The sequence below is a fragment of the Mustelus asterias genome, chromosome 4 (assembly GCF_964213995.1).
Source record: "Mustelus asterias chromosome 4, sMusAst1.hap1.1, whole genome shotgun sequence".
Classification (NCBI taxonomy): Eukaryota; Metazoa; Chordata; class Chondrichthyes; order Carcharhiniformes; family Triakidae; genus Mustelus; species Mustelus asterias.
The window spans coordinates 116,335,691-116,347,416 of NC_135804.1; the positions used below are offsets into that span (position 1 = coordinate 116,335,691).

The 11,726-nt window shown below is 45.3% G+C and overlaps 1 protein-coding gene across 1 annotated transcript; it reads left to right on the plus strand.

The window, feature by feature from the left end:
* Positions 1-5,990: 5,990 nt before the first annotated feature.
* Positions 5,991-11,512, plus strand: pcdh11 (protocadherin 11). Its single transcript, XM_078212059.1, has 2 exons — positions 5,991-9,044; positions 11,486-11,512. The coding sequence occupies exons 1-2, from the start codon at positions 5,991-5,993 to the stop codon at positions 11,489-11,491; spliced, it is 3,060 nt and encodes a 1,019-aa protein (XP_078068185.1). The 3' UTR covers positions 11,492-11,512.
* Positions 11,513-11,726: the final 214 nt, after the last annotated feature.

Below are 11,726 nucleotides of genomic sequence, written 5' to 3' on the forward strand. Positions count from 1 at the left end.
CCAATCCATCATGCAAACCAGCCTCCCATCCATTAACTCTGTCTACACTTCCTGCTGCCTCGGCAAAGCAGCCAGCATAATTAAGGACCCCATGCACCCTGGACATTCTCTCTTCCATCTTCTTCCGTCAGGAAAAAGATACAAAAGTTTGAGGTCACATACCAGCCGACACAACAACTGCTTCTTCCCTGCTGCCATCAGACTTTTGAATGGACCTACCTTGCATTAAGTTGATCTTTCTCTACATCCTAGCTATAACTATAACACTACATTCTGCACTCTCTCGTTTCCTTCTCTATGAACGGTATGCTTTGTCTGTATAGCGCGCAAGAAACAATACTTTTCACTGTATTCTAATACATGTGATAATAATAAATCAAATAGTGCATGTGGGCAGGATGGGGAGGTGGAGTCACGCAAATCAGTGTTGTAGGATGATTGACATTTTCATCTTCCATTGGACCTGCACTATGCGCTTGCTAATGATCTCACCAATGTGGCGTTCAGCACAATTCACCCCTAAGTACACACACGATGGATGCTCCACCTGTACATAGATTGCTTGAGGTTGCAGTCCCGATTTAATTATTTGAAGGGGCTGCCCCTCAACCTTCAGTTGCATTTCATCCCTATGTTCCTAAGCTTTGGTCATCGACTGTGGAAGGGAAGGCAGGAGGGAAGAGGACCTCCTCGTGGGTTTGCTCTTGGGCCTGGCCCAATTAGGCATTAACAGGTCCGGGCAGCATGCAGTCAAGGGGGTGTTCGACCTGACTGTCTGTCCCTCTTCTGTGGCTACATTCACGGCTGGGTGGCCTTGGAGAGGGAGCATGTGATGTCCACTGGTTTGCTTCAGGCTTTCCGAGACCATTGGGAGCGATGGGGGCTGGGGTGCATCATCACCCCCAGGAATGACACTTCGGTTTAACTTGTTAAGTTTCTTTTTGAAGCTTTGTTTTAGTTACAGTGCCCCACCAGGGACTGTCATCTGTCATTTTTGTTTAATTTATTGACTTTTTTTTATCTAATAAAAGAGTATATGATGAGCCCCATTTTGGAACTGTGGAGCACAGGTACTGGCCATAAAACAGGCATTAACAAGCACAATTGTTCCCCCATTCTCTTTCCTACAATAAGCAGCACTCTAAAAATGAAAGACATTTGTTAAGTAGCCTGCTTTGGAAAACATTTTTGATAAAAAGTAAGGACTTTATGTTACAGAAGGAGACTTTAACTTTTTTAGGAACAGTAATGGATTAGGTAAAGCAAGTCAGATTATTACCATCGGAAAGGTGTTCAGCTTAACTGAATTTAATTTACAGAGAACTGAGAGAAGTGACCATGACTCAGAATTCAAGAATAGTTCTCTAGAATTCAAGGAGAACTATTCTTGAAATCTAGATACCATGTATGCCAACCGATATAGGTTCCATGGCTTTGATTTGACCAATTATGCTGCCAACTTTATCTCAGAAATGTGGCTTTCTGGGATGTTTTAGCATTTTCTCTTAAGAGATTTAAATTGAAGAGTGACCACTGCAGTATGTGTTTTTCACAATCTGTTCTGGCCTTTACTCAATGGACTTAAGAGGTGGCACGGTGGCACAGCAGTTAGCATTGCTCCTCACAGCGCCAGGGACCCGGGTTCAATTCTGGCCTCGGGTGACTCCCTGTGTGGAGTTTGCACGTTCTCCCCGTGCCTGCGTGGCTTTCCTCCGGCTGCTCCGGTTTCCTCCCAAACTTCAAAGGGTTAGGTTGATTGGCCATACTAAATTGCCCCTTAGTTTCAAGGAGATTAGCAAGGCAAATACATGGGGGTTACAGGGATAGGGCCTGGGTGGGATTGTTGTCGGTGCAGGCTCAATGGGCCAAATGGCCTGCTCCTGTACTGTAGGGATTCTATGACTGACCATTTTCATCCCTTCCTCTCCTGTGTTCATATATGATTGTCTGCTAAAATTGGCAGTTGAGTATGGTGCCAATTATAGGTCACAATATGTGCATAGTTACTTTTGTGTAACATTCTGATGAGGGTGTTTCCACATTAAAATCGAATTTCATAGGTCAATAGTGTATCCCTCAGTTTACAATAAATGAGTTAGTATATTATTTTTATATTTGTTTTACTTGATAGTGGAGTTGATACAGACTTTAAAAGTCTTCAAAATCTCATCCAATGGTTCACAAACTTGGGTTTTACCAACCGTGACAGAGGGACACCTGACATTAACGATAACATGCTTCACTACAGTTATTTTCTAATAGGACTAAATATACAATGATTTATAATGGTCAGTGCAGAAGGAGGCTCTGACTCCTCAGCATCTTGGGAGCTGTACAGTTGGTAATTATGTCCTGGTTGCACCATGATTGAGCAATGGTCAAGTAAGCAATAAGCAGCAGCTGGAGGAGGTCTTGTTGTAAGCCGGGAGACAGGAGTGGGGTGCTTCCGCCACAGGTGCAGGATAGACTGGGCTGGCTGTCTCATTGAGGAGAGGAGCATGCATAGATGGGCACTAATCTCCCTTAACTATAGGGATGGGATAAAATGCTCTGTCAGAGAGTCAGTGAGACTCGATGGGCCAAATGGCATCCTTCTGCACTGAAGGGATTCTATGATTCTAAGAGTGGCATAAACATGCCAGAAGTTGATCGATAACAATGTTTGTGTCTCTACCATGCTCCAGCTTTGGAGTGAGATGGGGTATTGCAGTATTCTAGACATTTTGGTGGGGAAAAAATAACTATTTTAGATCATAATAGTGCAGAATTTACTGCTCCTGATAATGGGATTAGAATTAAAACATTTGAAGGGAAACACATGATTAAAACATGCTGAACCTTTCCATTGTTTTATTATATTACATTATAATTTTGATGGGAAGGTCTGTTATTACTAATCTATTTGAAAAGAGGCTCTTCAAATAAAATCATTTGAGAACTGATTCAATGTAATTACCCTTACTTCAGTTGAGAAGTATCTTATTCTGAATTTCTAACACAAATCAACAATGATATGGCATCGAAAGAGATGTGTTACTTAGTTGATCCAAAATGCTTATTATTTCTCCTCTGTTTCTGCTGAATAGTGACTTTACTTGATGATTTTATAGTCATAGAATTACATTTGACCAAAAACCTGATCCAGAAGAAAAAAATGTAATAGTTCATGTTTAAATAAACAGTGCTCCATATTTATTAAGGGAATTATTGAGGCGCAGTGGGTCGTGACCCTGCTTCTGAGCCAGAATCTTGGGTTTTGAGTCCCATCCCAGGACCTGATGTCCAAGAAAGATGTGTTCATGACGGGGACAACAGGTTGAGTATCAACCTGCAAAATCCTTCCAATACATGCTATTGGCTGGTGGTAAGAGTGAGAGAGACTTCCGGCCAACCATGCTTGGTGTGGAGTGGCACCCTCAAGCTATAAGCCTCTGGCACCAGGCTAGTGACCTGCTCCAGGAAAAAATCTCGCTATGGAAACAGATGAAAGTCTGCCTTGTGCACCATGAGGTGTGAGAAGATAAACAACAACATTAATTGCATGGCTCTATGCTCTAAGCCTTATCTTATGCAATCATTCAATAGATTAATATGAAAGCTGACTGTCAATTTGAAAGCCCTGGGAAAGTATCATCATTCTCTCCTAGCTCAAAAGTATGTAGTTTTAAGCCCCACTAAAACATTTGAACACTTATTCATTGCTGTCAGTCCTGTACAGGACTGAGGGAGGGCTACACTCTCTGAAGTGTCATCTTTCAAACCAGACATTAAACTGAGGTTCTATCTGATCTCTAAAGTAGGTATAAGAATGGCCTCATGGTGCTGGGGACCTGGGTTCAATTCCCAGCTTGGATCACTGTCTGTGTGGAGTTTGCACCTTCTCCCCGTGTCTGTGTGGGTTTCCTCCGGGTGCTCCGGTTCCCTCCCACAGTCTGAAAGATGTGCTGGTTAGGTGCATTGACCCGAACAGATGCCGGAGTGTGGTGACTAGGGGAATTTTATAGTAACTTCATTGCAGTGTTAATGTAAGCCTTACTTGTGACTAATAAATTATAAGAGATTGCATGACAATATTGAAAGAGCAAAGGACTTCTGCCATTGTTCTGGTCAATATTTCTTCCTCAACTAAAGCCAGCAAAAGAAAGTATCTATTTCATTTTCTGTTAGTTTGCTGTGTGCAAATTGGCTGCTCTGTATGTTGCAACGGCGACTGTATTTCAGATAATACTTAATTGGCTGTGAAATGTTTCAGAACATCGTAAGAACACTACAAATGCAAGTTTCTTTTTAGTGGTGCGTTTTTTAAAAAAAACATGAAACGGGAGGTGCAGTGGAAACATTGTTCCAAACATTATAAAATCGAGGTTGAAACATACTCCAGGAACCTCAACTCTCTAAGCAAAGTGCTGGAAACACAACCTTCCAGTCAGCAGATAAATTAGCACTTTGGCCACAACCCATTCCTCACAAGTGTAAGGGGGCAGAAAAGGCATTTTAATGCAACGAGTAAAAGAGAGAGAGAAATCTATGCATAGAAAAAGCCAGCCAGGGTGAGTGGAATTGTGTAGCACATCACCTCAGTCAAGTACGACTAACCGGGCAGGAATATTACAGCATTGCAGACATCAAGGGTGTGTGGAGATGTAAGGAAGTGGGGAGGGAGATGTGAGGATTTTTGAGTGAGCTGCAACAACAAAAATTCTGGATCATTTAGGATGAGCAGGTAGATGATTCCGCGTTGGATTTTTATTTTTGCTTTTTGGACATTGATGCAGACGTGATCCTCAATTTCTATTCCCAAAGAATTTCTCCGGACCAATCTTTTGGGGGAGACGGAGCTCTGGGAAGGGGAGGCTCCTCCTTCCTTTGTAACGTCAGGGTGGGAGTAAACCAATGGGGTGTAGATATGTAGATTAGGAGGGGGGGTGGTGGTGGTGCGGGAGTCCCGCCCGCCCGCAGGCACTGTGGATTGGTCGGTGCGGCGGCCGGTGGGAGGTGCGCCTTGGCTGGGGCACAGAGGGAAGGAGGGGGCCCCGGCGGCGGCCGCTGAGTGGATGCGGCAGGCGTCGCTCAGGCGGTGCGGGGCTATCAAGTTGCGGCGGAGCCGGAGACAGAGCTGCAAAGCCGGGGAGAGCTGAGTTCGTGCAGTAGTAGTAGCAGCAGCAGCAGCAGCAGCTCCAACTCAGGACACACAGAGAGACACAGACAGAGAGGAGAGGCAAGCTGAGTAGCAACAAAATCCACCTCCTCCCAACTTCAGCACCCAGACAGCGGCATGTTTCCTCCCGCAAGACACAGCTTGACCTGACTTTTTCCCCCCAGTTCTTTGAAGAAAACAGCGTTTTCCCCCAAAAGAGGTGGAAAAAAAAGAGAGGTGTGTGCGTGTGTATACGAGAGAAGGAAGGGGAGATAAATGCTTGTTTTAAATGTTTCAGTTTGGGTGGGAAAAAGTAATTTCTTGCTTTAAATATTGCAGTTTGGGTGGGTAAAAATAATTGCTTTAAATGTTACAGTTTGGGTGAAATAAAAATAACCTTGCTTTAAATGTTACAGTTTGGTTGGGAAACAAAAAATAATTGATTGCTTTAAATGTTTCAATTGGTGGGAAAAATACAAATTGTTCGCGTTTGGATGTTTCAATTTCAATTTAAAAAAACTCTTCGTTTTAAAGTGTGCAGAAGCTTAGATTTTGCAATGCATTGCACTGGCAGCACGATCCGCTGTTAAAAGAGTTTGAAATATTTCCCCCTTGAAATATTCCTGTATTTTTGCATGTCTTTATTTTTTCTCCTTTTCTCCCAAATGTACTTGTAATTGAAGTTTTTAATTAAGTTTTTCTCTCTCTGTTTTTTCTCTTCCCCCCCCCCCCCTGTTTGCAGAAGTTGCTGTTTTTTTGAGGGGGGGGGAGGTGGTGAGATTGATTTGTGGAGGAGCTGCAGTGTTGCTGGAAAGGGGAGAGAGAGAGGTTGCTGCCGCCGCCGCTGCTGCTGATGGAGAGGCGAGGAGGGCTGGATGTGTGGCGAGGCGCCTCCGCCGCCGCCGCCCGCTACCTGCTGCTGGGGCTGCTGGCGCTGCGAGCCGGGGCCGGCGGGCAGGAGCGCGACTACACCCTGCGGGAGGAGCTGCCCGACAACGTGCTGGTGGCCAACCTGGTGCGGGACCTCAACCTGACGGCGGCGGCGGCGGCCGGGCTGCCGCTCACCTTCAAGCTGGTGTCCAAGACCGGGGACGCCCCGCTGCTGCGGGTGGAGGGCGGCAGCGGCGAGCTGTACACCACCCCGCACCGCATCGACCGCGAGAAACTCTGCGCCAATGTCTACAGCGACAGCCGCTGCTTCTACGAGGTGGAGGTGGCCGTGCTGCCCAACGAGGTCTTCCAGCTGGTCAAGATGCGCTTCCTCATCGAGGATGTCAACGACAACGCGCCCCTCTTCCCCTCGGCCGTCATCAACATCTCCATCCCGGAGAACACCGCTGTCAACTCCCGCTACTCCATCCCCTCCGCCCTGGACCCCGACGTGGGCATCAATGGCATCCAGCACTACGAGCTGCTCAAGGGGCAGAGCGTCTTCGGGCTGGACATCATCGAGACCCCCGAGGGTGACAAGTGGCCCCAGCTGATCGTCCAGCAGAACCTGGACCGCGAGCAGAAGGACACCTACGTGATGAAGATCAAGGTGGAAGATGGGGGCTTGCCCCCCAGGTCCAGCACTGCCATCCTCCAGATCACCGTCACCGATGTCAACGACAACCGGCCCGTCTTCAAGGAGGGCGAGGTGGACGTCCACATCCCCGAGGACGCGCCGACGGGCACCTCGGTCATCCAGCTGCACGCCACCGACGCCGACCTGGGCTCCAATGCCGTGGTGCGCTTCTCCTTCAGCAACCAGGTGTCCGCGCTGGCCAGGCGCCTCTTCGCCGTCGACGCCGCCACCGGCCTGATCACCGTCAGGCAGCCGCTGGACCGCGAGGAGTTCCCGGTCCACAAGCTGACCATCTTGGCCAGCGACGGCAGCTCGACCCCGTCCAGAGCTGTGGTCACCGTCAACATCACCGACGTCAACGACAATGTGCCAACCATCGACACCAGGTACATCATTAACCCCGTAAATGGCACCGTCCTGCTGTCCGAAAATGTACCACTTAATACCAAAATCGCACTGATAACAGTCACAGATGAGGATGCAGATTTAAATGGGAAAGTTACCTGCTTCACTGATCACGATGTGCCATATCGTTTGAAACCTGTGTTTGAAAGCCAGTTCTTATTAGAGACTGCAGCCTTGTTGGACTATGAGAGTACTAAAGAATATACTATTAAGATAGTGGCTTCTGATGCAGGCAAACCACCGTTAAATCAATCAGCCACTGTGGTGATTAAACTGAAGGACGAGAATGATAACGCTCCTGTTTTTAATCAGCCTGTAATTGGCCTGTCAATCCCTGAAAATAACACCCCTGGTACACAGTTAACAAAAATCAGTGCCACGGACGCAGACAGTGGGAAAAATGCAGAGATCACTTACCTCCTGGGTCCCAATGCCCCATCCATCTTCAGTGTAGATCGGAGAACTGGCATTCTGTCAGCCATGAGGAGATTAGACCGTGAGAAGCAAGACCGCTATGTCTTTACAGTACTGGCCAGGGATGGAGGAAGGCCTTCCATTCAGAGCAATGCTACTGTGGTTGTGACTGTGTTGGATCAAAATGACAATAGCCCTTCCTTCACACACAGTGAATACAACTTCTACGTGCCTGAAAACTTACCTATGTATGGGACAGTTGGACTTATCACAGTTACAGATGCAGATGCCAGAGGTAACGCGGCTGTTAGCCTATCCATCTTGAATGACAAGGGTTACTTTATAATTGACCCCACCAGTGGTGTCATCAAGCCCAATATTACATTTGACAGGGAGCAGCAAAGTTCCTACACTTTTCAAGTCATGGCTGTGGATGGAGGTAGGCCTCAACGGTCTTCAGTGGCCAGGGTGACTATAAATGTCGTTGATGTAAATGACAACAGTCCAGTGTTTGTGTATCCTCCATCTAACTTTTCGTACGAACTGGTCTCTACTTCTGCTAACCCTGGCTCTGTGGTAGGGAAAGTTTTTGCAATTGACAATGACACCGGGATGAACGCAGAGCTTCGCTACAGTATTGTCAGTGGGAACTCCAGAGGACTGTTTGCCATTGATCCAATGACTGGCAATATCACTTTGCAAGAAAAGGTGACTACATCAGACCACGGTTTGTACAGACTTGTGGTGAAGGTCATTGACTTGGGACAGCCTGAATCCTTGCATGCCATGGCACTTGTGCATTTGTTTCTGAACGAAACCATCAATAATTTCACCTACGTCCAAGAGCTGGTGCGGAAGAGCATGGAGACTCCTTTGGACAAGAATGTTGGGGACAGTCAGATGACTCCACAGACCAATGATTATATTAAGATTGTTATTGCCATCATAGCTGGGACTATGACTGTCATCCTTGTCATTTTTGTGACTGCTTTGGTGCGCTGTCGCCACACACCAAGGCACAAAACTGTGCAGAAGGGGAAACAGAGTGGGGAATGGGTTTCTCCCAATCAGGAAAACAGACAGATTAAGAAAAAGAAACGAAAGAAGAAGAGGTCTCCAAAGAACCTTCTTCTAAATTTTGTCACCATTGAGGAGTCCAAACCTGATGACCCGGCCCACGAACACATCAATGGTACTTTGGACCTTCCGGTGGAACTGGAGGATCAGACTATGGGGAAGTACAACTGGGGCAAAACGCCTACCACTTTTAAACCAGATAGTCCCGATCTAGGAAAGCACTACAAGTCGGCCTCCCCACAGCCCTCCTTTCAAATCAAGCCAGAGACTCCGGTGCCAGTGAAGAAACACCATGTCATCCAAGAATTACCGCTGGATAACACATTTGTGGTGGGCTGCGACTCCCTGTCCAAGTGTTCTTCGAGCAGCTCTGACCCCTACAGCGTATCAGAGTGCAGTTGTCAGGGAGGCTTCAAGACTGCAGGGCCAATCCACACCAGACAGGTAATGCAGAGATTCTAACTGGCCCTCACACAGAGATCTTGTCTTGAAGATTAAAAGCCTTGAATGGTCATGCATGGCTGAGGCATTGAAATGTAAACAGCTTGTGATTCATCAATGTTGGAGAGAGAAATTAGAATGAAATGGCATTTAGCTGGTGGTGATTGCTGAGTTGTTGTTTCAACAATATGGTCTCTAGGTGGCACTGTAGTACTTCCTGGGTGTACAGAAAGCTGCAGCAGTTGTGAAAAGTACTGTGGAGTAGCAAGCACAGGAATCCTGAGATGCGTAGTGCAGGTGCAATGTGAGGCTGTACAAAATCGATCTTTTGGTTTCTGTTCAGAGACGTTGGCACCAGCAGTAAGGAAGGGAGGAACAGACCACACATTACACAGCAAAACAGTATCCCATTATACTGAAGAACAAAGACAGTAATATATTTAAAAAAAAACTTGTAATAAAACTGCTGTGACTCAACCATTGCCTTTCTGTTTAAATGAACATGCTTTTGTCAGGAATGTTCTGTAATTTCTAAATCTGGAGGTCTCCGGGGAGGAGGGGAAAAGAAGTGCTTCTCAATTCCGTTCCGTAGAATCAGTGAAATTCTCAAGCTGTCAAACCTCGGAATGTCAGAAACGCAACAGCATGATTATTCAAGTTTTGATACACCTAAATATGACTTCTCTATCACCACGCATGCTGGAGTCTGGCTGCGTAAATTAATTGTCTATTTTTAAAGTGTTGAACAGGCACGTTGAATTACATAGGCAGCAGGCATACCACCTATCGTCTGTGTCTTAAGAAATTGATATTGAGTTTACAGAGCCAGCCCCCTGGGTCACAGTTGAAAAATATGCCCTCGTTTTTTCTCGTGCCAACCCTTTTAATGCTTTTAACACAACCACATATTTGTGAAAAATAGGAGACTGGGGGTAAATACAAATCTTGTAGCAAAATGGGGCAGTTAAAAATGAAGAGAAAACGGACATGCACCAAAATATCTTAAGAAGGACCGAGGGGAAAGAACGATGGTGATACAGGTGTTTTCAAAAGCATGTTGATTGACAGATGTGTTGTGGGAGGATGTACTTGCAAACCTTAATGGCAACAAAAGTCCTCAAAATGATATGCAAATGTTTCAAATGAAATGGGTGGCAGAACAGTGTGTACTATTGAACATTGTAATGTCTGTTTTAATGTAGCTCTCTGAATCTCCATTATTCTACTGTGCTGCGTTCCTTTGAGACCTGTTTAACCCTGGTAGGCAAACGGAACCGTAGCTGGAGCCAAACCGCTACCGGCTTTGCTGCTCAGTTAATTATTCAACTGCTTGGAGGACAATTGCATGTACTGTTTGTCTCAAGTATTTTCCCTGTGAGTAGATTTCGTTTTTGTCTAGCATTTAGGTCAGTAATCTGTGTTATCAATCACACACAAAAAAAACGGAGAGACCAATAAGATAGGGTTAGTTCACCGAGCAACTTAAAGCTCGAACTCACAGAAGCATTTAGCTCCAGGAATTGCATTTCACTGATTTGGAGCCTATTCATCCATCAATACGCTTGTTTCCTGGTGTGAATAAACATTTCACTGGGTCCTGTGGCTCTATTCAATCCATACAAATTTTAAACGGCCTCCCTCCCCCATTCTGAGCTGTTTTGCAAAGTTGTTGGGATTCCAGACCCTCTATGTATTAAACCACTAGGAGTCAGTAGTTCTACCTTCTTGAAGTATTAGATTGTGGTTTTCCTGAGGATTGGCTGAGCAGTAAACAAGGCTGTAACCTGATTTTACAGAACGTGCAATTGAACTGGTGCAGACACTCAGTCACTGCTCAGCTGTGTGCATCTGACAGTATGCCCACTAAAATGACACATGGTTGCCCAGAAAATGCCTCTTTTTTTTTTGTAGTGAAGGTTAAGCTTTCCACAGTTGTAGAGAAAATATGCTGTTGATGTTTTTTGGGGGGTTTGTGGAAGGGGGAGGGGAGAGCTTCCCAGATGTTTTGTTCTGGCATTTCCTTAAATTGATGCCCTGTCTTTGTTTTTGTGGTAGAGAGCACTAAAGATACGTGTGCACTTTAATATTAAGAATGCCATACATATTTAATCAAGTCTGTGAAAATGTTGTATTTTTACCTTTCCAAAAATATGTTTGTTTGACTTCTTTGAACACGTTTATTGAACTATACCTCCTACTTAACACAGTGAAGAAGAAACTAGGCTGTAATTAAAGATAAAAGGTGTGATTTAATAATGATAAACCTGTGGCACTTCTCACCTTTTGGTAACTATGGTCATGTCATTGTTGATGGTGCTCTTTAAGATCCATTTGCGGCTATTGGCTCGTGTGAAGTCTTATTGTTACTATATTTACAGTTAATACTGGACATGCGTTTTGTTGCATTTCAAGTAAACTGCTTTTCTTTTGACTCTTCACAACAGATTTAAAAATGATAGGTGAGAGCAGCAGCACAGTCTTGTTGTACGATTCCTACTTAATAATCCCATGGTTAAGTCCTGAATGCCATTTGCAGCTTCCATGGATTACTTCTTTCTGTGGTATTCCATACAGATCTACAGTCCTGTAGATGGTTTATCTGTAACAGTAAATCAAAGAAGCAGAACACATGCAATAAATCAAATAGAGCAGAAAGGTATATGGATTCCACAAGAAATGTTCTTT